The sequence below is a fragment of the Mixophyes fleayi genome, chromosome 11 (assembly GCF_038048845.1).
Source record: "Mixophyes fleayi isolate aMixFle1 chromosome 11, aMixFle1.hap1, whole genome shotgun sequence".
Lineage (NCBI taxonomy): Eukaryota > Metazoa > Chordata > Amphibia > Anura > Limnodynastidae > Mixophyes > Mixophyes fleayi.
In genome coordinates, this window is record NC_134412.1 from 41,324,433 (window position 1) to 41,341,346 (window position 16,914).

General features: G+C 41.9%; 1 protein-coding gene across 1 annotated transcript in view; it reads right to left on the reverse strand.

Annotated features, from left to right (window-relative positions):
- Positions 1 to 16,914, reverse strand: part of LOC142106596 (serine/threonine-protein kinase SBK1-like) — an 80,264-nt gene that overhangs the window by 37,959 nt on the left and 25,391 nt on the right. Inside the window, exon 3 of the mRNA XM_075189602.1 lies at positions 666 to 865. Within this exon, the coding sequence (XP_075045703.1) occupies positions 666 to 865 (200 nt within the window). The remainder of the gene's footprint in view (positions 1 to 665; positions 866 to 16,914) is intronic.

Consider the following 16,914-nt stretch of genomic DNA (forward strand, 5'->3'; position numbering starts at 1 on the left):
GAAAGTAATGGTTAATAGAACATTTCCATGAAAAGACTTGTTAAGGTGCAGGAACTACAAATCACACATGCAGTTAAGCCTAAACTAGATACTTATATTCAATCATTCAGACTTATGGTAAATTCCAACTTACTAGACAAACATAGGAAACAACTTTTCAGTCTCAGTGTGGAAGAAAAGAGGGCAATACAATAATAAAAAATAAAATAGGCGCATAACAATCAAAAGAGTCTGAGAGACACAGTTAGAATTGTCGCTATGAATTCATCGTACTACATAAAAGAAGCTCATATGCAAGGCACCAAACTGCAAGATGATACAAATGTATTAAAAATAGCTGAAACAGATCATTGATGATCTGTCTGCCACCTTTAAGGAACTTGGTACCATAGAATTCAAGAATGGAAACAATTTTACACGCTACCAAAATACATAAAGCTGGAAGTCCAGGAAGGTCTTTCTCTGGTATGGTACAACTGCTGAAAATGCCTCTAGATAGGTGAAGTGCATGCTTAAGCTCTGTAAGAATCAGCTCTGTAAGAATCACCACCAGATACCTCTTGGACACTACAAACCTGTTATACAAATTGTCTGCGAACACAGTGAATTGAAATGTTGAATCAAGCATGGCAGAGGATAATAATGATTTGTTTTTCAGTACATACCTGAGGCTTCATAAGAGAGAAAAGGTTATCATAGGCTATCTCTTGGGCAAACACGTAATGTTTATCAGTTTGAAAGGCAATTCCAAAAGTATCAATAATGCATGGATGAGTTGAAAGACTGAGTGAAACACAGTACTCAATGAGGAAAACCTGAAGATCTGTGTTGTTTTTCTGCATAAATTTCAGAGCCATTAAAATTCCTGTAACAGAAACAAAATAAATAAAATTTTGTATTGTTTACTTATCTTTTAATTTATTTTAGTAAGCAATTACTCAACAACTGCAAAAAACAAAATGTCAAAATTAACTGTTGTGTCACACTCATTTTGACTCTTCCTACTTACTTACAAATAGTTTGTATGTGAGTGCAGTATGCTTTAGTAAACTTGGCTTCTGTGAAATTAGTTTTGCACCACACGGTTCTCCTTATTTAAACTCCCCCCATCCAGCTTTAAAGCAAATAAAAACAATACTTTTTGTTAAAAATATGTTGTGACCCTACACAGCAAAGAGCATTGGCACCAAAAGTACTCAGCAACATGCAATCTACCCCAGGTGCCCAGGGCAAGCAGTGGACCCTTGCAGCAGAAGACACAAAGCATGAACATCAATTCGGGATTGGGAGAGAGAACAAATCGAACCAATGCAAGAATGGGGTATCAACAGCCCAGCAAGGAGATGTATTACAAGGAATGCCAAAAACTCCTATACTGTCACACCATGGGAGTAACCCAGGGAGCCTGCCATGCCCCTTTAACCCCATCAGGGATAAGAGCCTTTTCTGGTTTGAACGTAAACCTTAGCCTTTTACTTAAGGCTGATAACAATACCTCAGTTGTAATAAAATGTTTAACGGATTTTCAACCATGACATGACTCCTCAAAACAATAACTAAAACTTTTTAATTAAATAAAGGACACAGACAACAGAGTTTGGCAAGATTAAAGGTTAAGTTTATTAACATGAGAAAGCATATGGTGGAGGAGAAAGTATAAGCAGCTCAGTTAGAACTTATTCCCATCAGATCACAAAGAGAGTCAATTACCCTCTCAGTATAAACCAAATGGGGGACATTATCCTCCCCACGGTGCACCTTTACAACAAATGGGTATCCATAAACCCCAAGCCTTAGAGGACCTATATTATATAATATTCTGCTTGTAAGCATACACCCTACGGGGGCCCCCTCACGTGGTTATCCAATATCTGGCCACTTTGAATACACTTGGAATTGGGATTACCTTTGATGACGCCTAGAGACCCCTATTCAATCGTTGGGACTTTATTGCTCTATGTCTATTTTTGTTTTTGTTACAGTTATCTGTTAATGATGCTGGCATCTCTATCTGTGTGAACTATTCAGCACTGTAAGTTACCAATATTTGTTCTGTATATCTGCGCGAGGAGTAGGTGGCTCCATTTATGGTGGTATAGGCTGCTTTTTGGTTAACATTAGCGCTCATTCTTGATTAGATTGTTATACCAAGTATTTTATATGTGTTGGGATCTCTTACATGTAGGTATTTAGGCTGACTGTATTTTTTGCATTTGAGTGTTTACAACGTGAGGTATTTCCTACTTGTCAGTATTTAATGTGTCGTCATTTTAATGTCCGTATTTTTTGTCTGTATTATTTGCGTTGGAAATATGATTACGACCCATCTATTTTTTTGTGATTTTCTAGTTGTGTATTCATTTTTCACAATATTATATACTATTTAAGAGAACCACTCTGTTTTTCGTTGTTCTCTTCTCCTAGTGAATTGTCAGTAACAACTAGGATTGATTTATTCTATTTATCTCCATTTTATTTATTTCTACATATGCAATAATTTTTTATTATTGGACAATGTTATATGATTATTGTTAAGAATTTTCCACTTGGTTTTTGTCAATGCTGTATTCCTTTCTTGTTTGAGTCTCCGGGACATGCAAAGCCTAAATACACGTCAAGAAATGAATGAATGAACGTCAACTACAAGAAACGTAATATTAGCCGCCGCAAGAGGCCGATAATGGACAGAGAAGATGCACTCTGCTTGTTAATGGTCTACACCACACCCAAGTTGTTGCACCCAAAGTTCCAAAGTCACTACAATAGGAAACTATTCGAGCAGGGCTAGATGTACAACCCACAGCAGCCCACTCCCCTACCAAGGTGCTGCACACCAATCAGCATCAAAATACCCACTGCCCCTGTGGCATCAGTGAAAGGCTGCAACTCACTGCTGGACATTGGGGACTGGGCCACAAGCGAATCCCACTAAACTCCTGAAGAAAAATCTCCCACACCTCCAAGTCCTCACGTATTTATACAGACAAGAAAATACAGCATAGAGGCTTGCCAGAACCAGCGGTAGCACTTTCAAGCTTCCAGCAAAAGAACCATCCCATAGGGATAATCCATGAGGAAAAAATTAAAGAGACCCAAAATCGATTGAACAATCTGCAAAGTCACCTTGGCGGATTTCTGCACTACTGTAATAATTTCCTGAAGCTTATCAAACTTATTGGCAGGGAGTAAACACTGCTCCAGAGCAGTGTCAATTTCAATGCCCAAATAAGACAAACAAGTAGTAGGACCTTCCATCTCATCATGGGTAATGGGAATGCGCAGGGAATGAAAAAGCGCAATCACAGAAAAAAATATCCACACTGGAGGCAGACTAGCAGTCCCTGACTTCAGAGTAAATTTTCCAGGTAATTGGCGATACCCCAATGACCGGTACCGGCTTCAAAACACCACTGAAGAAAAGATACATAGGGAAGCATTTAGCCACATAAAACCAAGTGAAAACCCATGAAAGGAAACAAGGCAGGGTGTAAGGGAATGAGGTGGAATATGTATTCAACATCCACCTGCTCAACAGGACCCCCCAAGCAAAACCCCAAACCATGTCCAATACTGTATCAATTGACTAATAAACCCTCCAACACAAACTATCGTAGATAGCATTGTTGACCAACCCCCCTGGTGGAAGAGGAAGGTACTGGATCAACGGAACTTCACAGTAGACTTCTTAGGGACCAAACCGACTGGAGAGATCACCAAATCTACAAACGGAGGCTGCACGAACGGGAAAAGCACTGTCAACTTTATGTTTCACATTCCCGTGATAGACAAGCAAAAGCCAAACTGAAAACCCATTCTTAAAACTTCAGCCTTGACCCTATCAGGGTATTGATCAAGCCACCGACACAGGCACTCTAAATCAATTGAGGATAAGGCCTTACTTTAAATCACCAGTGAAAAGGGATCTTAGCTCTGGCACTCACTGTGGGCTTTTGCAGAACTTATTGACATGGGAGCCACAGCAGTGCAGACAGGAGTGCAAAAGCGGCACACAACCCCTTTGACACAGAGTTGTTGAAAGCATAGCACCTTGCATTCCACAGGAGGGTCGTGTTAGGCCTACCAAGTGTGCCTGACTTGCGCTAAGAAAAGCCATCAGGGGCCACCCTCCCTTCCTGGGAAACCTTAAGCCAAACCTCAATGTCTTTAAACAAAGCAGAAGACTTGGAAAGTCCTGAACTCCTCATCACAAGCAAGCCAATCAACTGGTTTAGAGTACAGGTACATGTCCTGTATCATATGCATGTATTTAAACATGGCAAGGTAACCATGGTACATACAGCAAAACATAAAAACCGCTCAAGCAATTATGATAGATTTTATTACTCGTGGCGCAGCCCCCAACCTTCGCACTAGCCTTGTTAGTGATAGTGAACATGTCCACATACTGGCCATTCTTGACACTGTCACGTACAGACAGACGCATCCCACCAAAATATGCTGTAATCCTGTAATCCTCGATATGCTACAGGTGACCCCACCATGCTTCTTGCCCTCTCTGGTACACTTAATGACAAAATGTTTGGGCAGAACCTTAAGCTGCTTATTCTAGCAGACCTGAGACCCTGAGAAATCCTCACTAGAGCTCGCACAGTCAGAAAATGTGGGCAACACAAAATCATCAGAAGTAATATCATCCTTAACAAGCACACCAGGGCTGTCATTTGAACCAGGAATGCCAACCGGAAAGATATCCACTGCTGTCATCCTAGCACTCCTCTACAACTCCTGTTAACTCTGAGCTTCAGGCACCCGGACCGCTAATGCACCTGCTGAAAGTGAAATATTAGCACCACCAGTACCAGCAGTAAAAGGGGTAGAGGTTGGGGCCAGAGCCAGTGATTGAGAGCAGGAAGAGGGCTGCCTACAGCCCATTGGGAACCAGAGATAAGACAGAGTTGGGCTCTGAAACCTTGAAGTGGGGGTCTGGTGGATGCCCCACCAGGGCCTACAGGCAGAAGCGCAGTTGGAGGGGGCACCACAGGCCAAAGAGAGACAGCCAGCATCATGGTAGAAGAGGATGGTCTACAATTCCCCAAAAATCCCATCCCCCACCATGCCACTATGCAGCGGGGGGGTTAATAAAGTCAACAGCCATGTCAGGCAACACAAGTCTATGGGACAAAGGAGGTCCTAATAGTAGGAAAATGGGTGGGGGGGAACAAGGATGAATAAGCTGCCCCCAGCAGAAACCACTAAAGCAGCAGAGCCAGGGAAGGGGCAGGCTCCACTGGGGACAAACATGGAAAGTGCAGGGTAAGGGGGGTGGAAGAAAATGAGCAAGTAATGAAGAGTGAGGAAGAATAGACAAAACAGGCAGAAAAAGTTGGAAAGTGGAGGAAAAAGGAAAGAGAGGGGGAAAATCAACGAGGAAAGGGAAAAAGAGCAAAAGCACAGGAGGAAAGAGTAAAGGAGACAGAAGTCACACAGGAAACCACACCAAAGAACAGAAAGGTCAGACAAAAACAGAAAGCTCTAGCAAGATGAGCACTACTTATGCATCCAACTTGAACCAAGGCAAAAAAGGGAGAATAACAGCCCAGACATGCTAGGCAACTCCCACAGTGTCACACCATGGGAGTAATCCATAAAGCATGACATGCTCCTTTAACTCCATCAAGTATAGGAGCTTTTTCTGGTTGAACTCAAACCTTAGCCTTTTAATTTTCTTTGGGCTGATGACCAAAGACTCAGTTGTAAAAAGTGCTTGAAGCCTCTTATAAAGTTAGCCCAGATCAATTAAATATATTTGCCACTCTGACTTGTGATGACCAGCTACTAAATTTGTAAGGAACCAAGTTAGATTATTTTTAAGCATTCAGACTAGAGTGATAAAGGGGCCACCACTGAAAATGAGTGACAACTATTTGAAGCTATAAATGGATTGTATTTATGCAGCAAGCACACCTGTAAAAAAATGTGTGGGGTTAAAATCAAGTTGTTGACCTGTACCCAACTTTTGTTATATAGGTGAGAGAGTAGCCACAAAACACTGTTTACCAGAAAGTAGCCACAAAAAACTTCACTTGGAAAGAGTAAACCATGGTACTTGCAACCACATTGAAGATTAAAGTTGAAACTGCACATTAAAACAAAATGCAGCAGAATCGAATACTATACTGACTGCTATGAACACAACCTTTATCAATGTAAGTACAATCACTTTTACCCATATATTCAAATAGACACATTTAAAGTAATACCATAAAAAAAAAATCAGACGTGATCTTTTCTTTTATTTTTTTTAACATAAATTACTGTGGCATGCTATAAAAAGAATGTTGGCATTTACCATTTTCCTTTGTTTTTTTTCTACAGGCAGTTATTAATGATTTGTGATTCTGGACTATCATGGCAACCACAGTCACACTGAGCATGATGTAGTCAGCAGAAAGGCTTTAGATGGAAAGTGCGGTGTCTGCATTGCGATATCCTTTTTCTCCTTCCTCTGCCATCACATGAAATGCAGAGTCTGTGATTCTCTGTCTGACTTTGTAAATAGCAACCATTTTCATTTGCCAGAGATATTTTAAAATGGAGATAATGATTTGTGTAATGATTTGTAGGAGGACAGTATGCTTACAATGTAATTAACTTGTATTTAATGAAAGAAAAATTACATTTTATATGTGGGGTTGCTGCTTTAAATCACTAAAATAGGACTGGGGATGTGGCAAACTACCATAATAAACATTTTAATTACATGTTATTATTTCAAAAAGGAAAAAAAAAAAATTCTCACAATTCCAAAGAATTTATATTTGGACCTTACACAAAGATCAGTCATATTGTTCAAATCCAATTGTTCCAATAGGAACCCTTGAGATCAATTTGGATTTTATGCTGTAAGAGATTATTTCCCCTGAACCATTTTAAAGAACCCTGTGCTTTTCCTAATCCACTATTTATGTTTCTGAACCCTAAACACAATATACAAATAACAACAGGGGAATAAGCAACAAGCATAATGTCACAATAAAGAATATAAAATCCCAAATTTGGACTATTGCTCTTAAATCCCATTTAAGCATTTTATTATTATTATTATTATTATTACCATCATCCTTTGTTTATAAGCACTGACATATTATGTAGTGGGAGGGTTTCATCACATAAACAAATTACATACAATTTTTAAATTCTTTATTTTAAATGGTCAGTCAACAAAAGGTATATACAATGCGAAGTCAAGAGTTTAAATGTATACATGGAAGGACATTAACATTGTAATGGATTCTAAAGAAAACGACTTTTGACAACTTGAAAATTATATTGACCATATTTTCATTTTTGCTTTTGTATAAATGTAAGAGACAATAATGAAAAAAGTAGAATGGGGGGGAGGGGTGAAGGAAAATTAGGAGGGAAATTGAAGGGAAGACCACAAAGGTTGATGCATGAGTGTAATCGGAAAGAAGGTAAAAATATGAATGTTAGAGGATCAGGAGGTGGCGGGGCAGGAGCAGGGTTCTGCCCGCCCCACATGGGTCACAACGGAGTCGTTAAAGGCCAGAGGGGAATGAGCATTCTGCGAACTGCCAAGGAGCCCACACTTGGTTGAAAGCATAACCTCTATCGTGTAAGTAGTAAGTAATTTCTTCCATGGCTGCCACGTGCCAGATTTGTTTTTAAGGGCCGAGAGAGATGGAGACGAGCTACGTTTCCAATTAAGGGCTATAAGGGATTTAGCAGCTGTAAGGATATGTGCAGTCAGTTTTCTAGAGAATTTATCAAGGTCTGGAGAAGGATAACAAAGGAGGAAGATCCAAGGGTCTTTTGTTACGGGAGACTCAAATAAAGTATTGATAAAGCCATGGATCGCGTCCCAAAAGGGAGAGATAATTGGACAAGTCAACCAGATGTGTAACATTGATCCCCTGTGGCCACAACCCCGCCAACAGTCAGGTGACGAGGAGGGAAACATTGAGTGAAGACGGGTGGGGGTATAATACCAGCGATAATAGATTTTATAGGATGTTTCTTTTAGTTTAGTCGATATGGAGCTTTTAGCTATCCCCAGTCTCATGTCCTCCCATGCCTCCTCATCCGGAGGGGGGCACAGATCCCTCTCCCAGGCAGCTTCATGTGAGAGTTTTGGATGAATAGTGGATTCAAGAAAGATATTATAAAGTTGTGAAATCATACCCTTATCCATGGGGTGAAGTTTGCAAAAGTTTTCGAATGGGGTGAGGGGACGTAATAGATATTTAGGTGGTAGGGATCGTAAAAAGTGGGTGATTTGGAAGAACTCGAAAGGGTTAAGCATTCGAGCTGGGGGGTGAGGTTGGAGTTCTGCCAGTGGAAGCCACCGGCCTTGTTTCGAGAAATCTGATGGAAATTTGAGACCAGCTTGAGTCCAATGGCGGTGTCTCACCTTGGAGAGACCAGGAGGAAATACACGATTAAACCAGATGGGAGTCAGGGGGGAAAGGGCAGATGTGAGTTTCAATTTGAAGGAGTGAGAATCCCAAATCTTGATGTCAAATTTAGTGGTAGGAAGTAGTTTGAATGGAGGGGGATGGTGTATAGGGGATAGGCCACATAGTGCGGTGGAATCAGGGAGAGCTAAATGTGCTGCCTCTAGGTCAAGTACAAGGTAGAACCTGAGGGGGCATATGGTGCAACAATTTGTGAGAAATTGGAAGCCAGGTATTATAACTTAATATCAGGTAGTCCTCTGCCACCACTAGAGATGGGCTTTTTTAGAATATTGAGCGAGACCCTTGGGGGCCTGTGATTCCAAATAAAACGTGTCAGAGCTTTCTGGATATCGGATAGGAGGATGGCAGGGATCGCCACTGGTAGAGTTTGGAAGAGATATAACCATTTGGGTATAATATTCATTTTAACTGCTATGATCCTGCCCAGCCATGAGATGATGAGACGGTTCCAGGATGCCAAATCAGATTATGTTTTGGAAAATAGAGGTGGGAAGTTTTCCTGATAAAGGAGGTCATAACGAGATGTAAGATAGACTCCCAAATATTTTATTTTTCTGGTCTGCCATTTGAATTTGAAAGAGGACCGTAACATTTCGGCCTCCCGAGGGGGGACATGAATCAGCATGGCCTCTGATTTTGTGTAGTTTATTTTGTAACTCGATATCACACTGTAGGTCTGGAGAATCTTATAGAGGTTGGGGAGGGAGATGGCCGGCTGAGAGAGCGATAGCAGGACATCGTCCGCAAAAACTGAAACTTTAGAGTTGATGTCCCCCACCTGCACGCCCCAAATATTAGGATTATATCGAATTTGAGAGGCCAATGGTTCAATTACAAGAGTGAAAATAAGGGGGCAGAGAGGGCAACCGTGTCTCATACCATTTTGGATGGATATCGAATTTGAGGGTGTGCCGTTGATCAGGACCTTAGCAGAGGGCGAGGAATACAGTGCCAGGACACCAGTGAGAAAATCTCAAATTCATTTTTTAAACTTTAAACCACACTTAGCATAATTTTTCGGCCCATTGACCAGAAAGTTGGACAATGCTACCCAGTCTCACATCCTCTCACAATTATGCAACTTCCCCTGTATAACATTAGACCAGCCTTAGTCAAGGGCTTGTCTGTGTGAGTATGGTCACTTTTAGCAGGTAAATGCATATACATATATACTGACAAGCGTTGGGAAACAATTAAAAAGTATTTACCCCAGATTCCTGACACAAGTATCTTTTTATCTCCAAGGAAGATTAATTTTTGTAGTGGAATGGGAATCTTTCTACTTTATTCAGCTTAAAGTAAAAGCTGGAATTACAAGGTCCTTTGAGTGAATAGAAGAGAGTGGATGGGGCCACCAACTCAGGTAACAGCCCGATTAGCAACCTGCAGATGTGTATGTATAAAAGTGTGGTGCAATCTGCTATTTCTCTCCTTGCCCAATGTAATGTCAAAGGTGTTTTGGATTAAGTCAATATATTAATATGAAATATATGTAGTTTTTTTAATCTTATTTTATTTGTATTATTTTTATTTGAGGTGGTATTTCTACTGCAATTATACTTGTGTGCTGAGGAGACATGTGAGCAGCAGTGGAAGAGTTAATTCTAAGTACAGATGTTTCTGATTAACTGGTGTTGGACAAAGACATTCCTCACTTCTTAAAACCCCCCACTACAGACATTGGACCTCAATGGACTATGAAACACTTATATACTATCTCAGCTAATTGTAAGATGGCATTTGAATTGTAATACAACTTCCTTTTTTCACTGTTTGTAAAGTAACTGTTTTGTCACTGAAGGGCAAAATTTCAGATTTACAATGTGATGACAATATTATCACAGCGCTAGCATTTATTTTGATAATTATTATTATTATTATTAATATTTATTTATAAGGCGCCACAAGGCATCCGCAGCGCCGTACAGAGACAAACAAAATCACAATACAATGGGAGACAGCACAGTACAGTAAACACAGCAACTCAGTACGCTCAATGCACAGCTAGAGAGGGCGGGGAAGGGGGAGGGAGGATCCGCAAACGACGGGGCCCAAGAAGGAGGGCGCGGAAGACATGGAGACCCCCAGTGGGGAGGAGGGAGCGAGAGTGGACGTGGGGTGAAGGACACTCGAGGAGGAGGGCTAAGTAGCTGGAGAGCAGAGTTAGAAGTGGTGGAAACAGGAGGAGAGATGGCCCTGCTCAGAGGAGCGTACAATCTAAGGGGAGGGGTGGACAGACAGAGAGACGCAGGGGAGAGAGGGAGAGTAGGGGGACAGAGGCAGAAGATAAGGTAGGAAGTTAAGTGGGAGACAGAAAGGCTTTAAGAAAAAGGTGGGTTTTTAGGGCCCGTTTGAAGCTGGACAGATTAGGGGAAGTTCTGATGGAGGGAGGGAGCTTGTTCCAGTGGAGGGGGGCAGCGCGGGCGAAGTTTTGGATACGCGCGTGGGAGGAGGTTATAAGGGGGGAAGAGAGGCGACGGTCAGAGGCAGAACGGAGAGGGTGGGATGGAGCATGAATAGAGAGGAGGGTGGAGATGTAGGGCGCAGTGGAGTTGGCGAGGGCCTTGTAGGCGAGTGTGAGGAGCTTAAAGAGGATTCTGAAGGGGAATGGGAGCCAGTGAAGGGCTAGGTTGAGGGGGGAGACAAAAGATGAGTGGCGAGAGAGGAAAATTAGCCTAGCTGCAGCGTTAAGGACGGATCGAAGGGGATCGAGATGAGAGTGGGGGAGGCAGGTGAGGAGGAGGTTGCAGTAGTCCAGGCGGGAGATGATCAGAGAGTGGATAAGGCATTTGGTGGCATCTTGGGAGAGGAAGGGCCGGATGCGAGCGATGTTGCGCAGCTGGAAGCAGCAGGATTTAGCAAGAGAGAGGATGTGGGGGCCAAAGGAGAGAGAGGAGTCGAGGATGACACCAAGGCAGCGAAGTTGGGGGACAGGGGAGAAAGAGGTGTTGTCTTGCTCAGTTTTGGCAAGGTTAAGTTTGAGGAATCGAGAGGATATCCAGGAGGAGATGGCAGAGAGGCAGGCGGACACCCTAGAGAGGAGGGAGGGAGAGAGATCAGGAGAGGAGAGGTATAGTTGAGTGTCGTCAGCGTAAAGGTGGTAGCTGAAGCCGAAGGAGCTGATGAGTTCACCCAGGGAGGAGGTGTATAGAGAGAAGAGTAAGGGTCCCAGAACAGAGCCCTGAGGGACCCCGACTGGAAGGGTGGATGGGGGGGAGAGAGACCCAGAGGTTGTGACAGAGAAGGAACGCTGAGTAAGGTAAGAGGTGAACCAGGACAGGACTGGGCCAGAGAGGCCGAAAGACTGGAGGGTGTGAAGGAGGAGGGGGTGGTCAATGGTGTCAAAGGCTGCAGAGAGGTCAAGGAGGATGAGAAGGGAGAAGTGGCCCCTGGCTTTTGCAGAGAGGAGGTCATTGGTGACTTTAGCCAGGGCAGTTTCAGTGGAGTGGAGGGGGCGGAAACCAGACTGGAGAGGATCAAGGAGGGAGTAATTAAACCTTTTATACTGTTTCTTATAGTTCCTTTGCTGCAGAAATTCAGTTTATTGCTCTTTCAGTAAAATAAAAAAGTGCAGACTTAAATTAGTGAGGCTTGTACGTAAGTTAGAGAACTTTACACAGTAAAGATTCAGCGGTCATCATCATCAAGTTGAGGAATATCTTTACTCTGGCTGCATCCATACCATCTAAGCATATCTACAGACTGTATCTGTACATTGTATTATAAGTTGCATGACTCTTAAAAGTGTGCATCTCCAAATACAGACTTAAGACTGCAATTTTGTGGCCGTAGATTTACACATATATTTGGCAAGCAAAATGAGGCTCTAAGGGAAGAATTTGCTAAATGGTAAATTTCATATCTTATTTTAAATTGTTTAAAATAACTAAAAATTGTTAAAAATAAATGGGAAACATTTGCTTTCTGAACTCCCTTCGTGGGTGGTTAATCTCTGAGACAGAGTTGCTTTATACTATACTCACCTACAAACATACCGAGCCTGGTTGGCTCCTATCTCCGTGCATATCTTCACATGAATCCCCTTGTTCTTCCTAAACATGGGCAAGACTAATGCTGCCACTACAGCTGCAAAACTGGAGAAATATGCCCGGGCCTCTTCAGCAGCTCAGACTGCAGAGGCGCCTGGCACTACAAAGACATCCATACTTGCAGGGGTTGCCCCCCTATACCCACAGAAGACCCTAATTCCATCCAGCAAGTTCTTCTCACTATAAACTCTTCTGAAAAGTGGGTCACAGATCGTATTGGTGAGGTGCAGTCGGATCTCTGTCATTCTACAAAAATGAGGGAGTGAGTTGGAGAAGCAGAGCACAGTATATGTTCATAAAAAGATGTTACTGCTCCAATGACGGGAGAAATCCCAAACTTGGCTACTCAAGTTAACATGTGTAAACAGAAATGTCCGATATGGAGGTCCGTCTCCGTAGGAATAATATCCGTTTTGTAGACCTTCCTGAACGTGTGGATGGATCCGCTTCTGAAACATTCATGGAGACCTGGCTTTACCACAAGTTTGGCAGAGAGGCCTTCACCTCACAGTTTGCAGTCGAGTGGGCTCACCGTCTTCCACCTCAACCTCCCCAGCCGGGGGCCCCAGCACTCCCGTTCATAGCTAAATTGCTTCATTACAGGGACAGAGATACAATTCTCCGCCTGGCCAGAATGCAAGGACTCCTCAAATATGAAAACCATGTAGTATCAGTCTTCCCAGACTTTGCTATTGAAGTTCAAAAGAACAGAGCCCAATTTACCCAAATTTACGGCGGCTTTGGGATTTACAACATGCTGAGCCTCAGACGAGAAACTTTTTCTTGGTTCAAGATTTGGCTAATCTATTGTTTGTTTATTTACTAACTATACTTGAGCTGAAGAGGTGATACAATGTGTTGTATTTCTTTTGCCTTTAACTGGGTAAAGCGCATATGATATTCCAAGGGAGAGTCCCCTTGTCACAAGCTAGGGCTAGGTAGCTCTCAAGTAGGTAATAGTTGGGAATGTTTAATTTATGTTAGTTTAGTCTAGGGATGTTTAGGGGAATAAGTATACCAATGTTTTTGTCTAGGTGTGGGGTTGTGGGTTGGGATAGTAGTTAGGATGTTTGATGCAGTTCCACTTGAATTCTTTGCCAAAGCATTACAATGCAACTCACACTTGACAAGATTGATTCTAAAATGCTATGTGATTCTACAATACTACATGTTTCTTTATTCTGGCCATTTGCAAAAGGACTAAGTCATATGCAATAGTCAGTCTAACATTTAAATTGTACCCCCATATGTAAAGCCTATGCATTTGAGACTCAGGAGACAATTTATCAAAAGAGATATGGCAAATTTTTTTCGCTTTAGCCTATATTTTAAGGGGGTTACAAACAGCGTTAAATATCATCTGCTTTTGCTCACAGTTGTAGAGACAGAACAAAAAAATATATGGAGAAATATATGGAGGAATATAAATATTATAATAAATGGACAAATAAAAATAATAAATACAATTGAAAAGTACTTTAGTAAGTAAATAATAGATAACAAATAAAATTATTTCTTGTAAAAGAGCCCATGAGGAATCCAAATATCGGTAGAAAATGTGTTTGGCACAACCCCTACACAGACAACCTCAGACACAATTTGCTTATCTCTATTTTCATACCACAATTTTATATATTATTTTTATATAGTACTATTATCATTTCTTTAAACTCAATCATTTTTATTAAAGATTTTTGCAAAACAATTTGAAGTAACAGCAAATTATAAAAGGGGAAATAAAAATAATGAATAGGGAGGATAATAAGTTAACAAGTTTTAACATTCTGATTTGCTGCATTTTGCTTACCACTCACAGCTTCAGCACAGCTAAAACCTAAATTTGATACTATTCTAATTGTTTTATTGCAGCCCAAAAGTGAGAGTTTGCTCCATGGAACAAGAAAATGAAAATGTGATGAGAGATAAGCAAACATAACATATAAAGACATTTACATATTCCAAAATATTCAACGAATAGTTCAACCTATTTATTAGTGCCCATGTTGACCCCTGTCCTCCACCGAAGGTGCCTACAATGGGCATGTGAGCCCCAGAATTGGACCATGGAGCAATGGAAGATGGTGGCCTGGTCTGGTGAGTCATGTTTTCTTTTACATCATGTGGTCGGCCAGGTGTGTGTGCATCTTTTACCTGGGGAAGAGATGACACCAGGATGCACTATGGAAAGAAGACAAGTCGGCAGCGGTAATCTGATGCTCTAGGCAACGTTCTTCTAGGAAACCTTGGGTTCTGGCATTCATGTGGATGTTACTTTGACACATACCAACTCCCTAAACATTGGCAGTTGCCTCGTTCAGCAGGATAATGTCCAGCGCCACATTGCAAAAATTGTTCAGGAATGGTTTGAGGAACATAACAAAGACTTCAAGGTGTTGACCTGGCCTCAAAATTCAATCTAATCATGTATCTGTGGGATGTTCTGGAAAAAAAAACCAAGTCCTTATGATGGAGGCCCAACCTCGCAACTTGCAGGACTTAAAAATTGTACTGCTAATGTCTCGGTGCCAGATACCACAGGACTCCTTCAGAGGTTTTATGGAGAGAATGGCGCGATGTGTCAGAGTTGTTTTGGTGGCACAAGGGTGACCTACACAATTTTAGGCAGGTGGTTTTAATGTTGTGGCAGATCGGTGTATATATTCACACACACACACAGTGATTGAAATGGTCTTGTATACAACAGTTCACTTCTTTCCACTGTTTATCACTTGGCAATCTATTGTCACAAATTTATCTCCAATGCAGAAGCCAAAACGGGTGTGCTATTTGCATAGGCTTCATTGCATTTTGGCCTCCAGAAAAATGTCTCCCGTATGATATAATTCAATCAGTAACAGAAACAAACTGTAACATAAAAATTAACTCACCTGAAACTGAATTTCTATTCAAAACTTCTCAGCAGAGTTCTTCTGTTTATTTCTTCCACTAGCCATGCTTAGAATTCATCTCATGAAAAAGGCATGTAAACATTTTACTACTTTAGTGACAAAGCCAAATCTCTGTTGTGTGTTTGTGTGTATTTCTATATGTGGGGACATTGACCTGTTACACACTGTCTGGATCTCAGCTGTAGGGACACAAAATGAGGCCCCTTGAAATTGACTGCAAGTCAATGCAGGAGACCTTCCTAATAGACCCAGTATCAAAATCTGGCATGTGCCAACGAGTCAATTTTGTCAGACAAAAAGTAGGTGTGTCTATGCAGTGAAGGAGAAAATGTATGTACTCCATCACTGTCTGTTAGCGGAGCTGCAGGCTCATACACATGTTGTGTCCTCAATGTGCAGGAAGAAAAGAGAGAGACCATCTGTGAGGATTCACAGCATTAGCTCCAGGTAACAGCTGTCAGAAAACAGGTCACAATGGCAACAACAAACACCATCTCTCAATTTTTGAAATCAGCACTCAATTTTCTCACAAACAATTTATCTCACCTGTTTGTTGCCTTTATAAAGTCGCTCAGTTTAATCACACCTTTGCAGGTACAAATTTTGTTGCTGTATTTCTCTGTTTCTGCTTTAAAGAAGAATTGTTTTGTTTGATTGTATGTCATGATTTTACATTCTCCAATCCATCCAACTCAGCTTCGTCCCCTATTTGTCACATGTCGGAACCATGGACATAGCACCCTGGCCCATATTCATGCTCCCTGAGCCTCCTGCTGGCTTTTGCACCTCTTACATTGTAACTTGGTTTGTCCAGGAGAAAACTTACTCCTTTCTCTTGCCTTACTTTTCCTAATGAACCAGGCCCTACATGTTTGCAAAACCAGCTGCTTAGTCACATTTCAGTGGTTCATATTGTATACGCTTTTTGCTCAGGAATGTGGAGCGGAAAATCCCCAAACACTATCTTCCAAAAGTTCTCAACCTAAACAACACAGAATTTAAACAATTGGCAGACTTCCTTGTGGATGTCATCAGAGTGCATCAGCGATAGTACCTGTCACGGGCACTTGGAGTTGCTTACCCGAGTTTCACCAGATGGAACTCTGCTAGAGAGGCGGGGTTATGGCACGCACCTCAAAGCAGGCAGGTGAATGAGTGGAGCGACACAACAGCAGGAGAGTAGAGATAGTCTGAGGAAGTCAGCGACTTGCAGCTATGGTTAGAGGAAAGTCAGCGACTTGGAGCAGTAAACTGGAGGCTGAAGATAATGTAGACATGAGGAGTGGACGTGGATAGGTGATGGTAGGTAGAGGAGGAGTCAGTGGTCTGCGTACAGCAAGTTGTACCACTGTAGTGATGGGAAGAATAGTACTGGTGCAGGTAGGTAGCAGGGTAGTCGGTGGTCTGCGTTCAGCAAGTTGTACCACCGCTATGGTGAGGAGTCTGGTCCAGGTGTAGGTAGGTAATAGGAGAGTCAGTGGTCTGTGTATAGCAAGC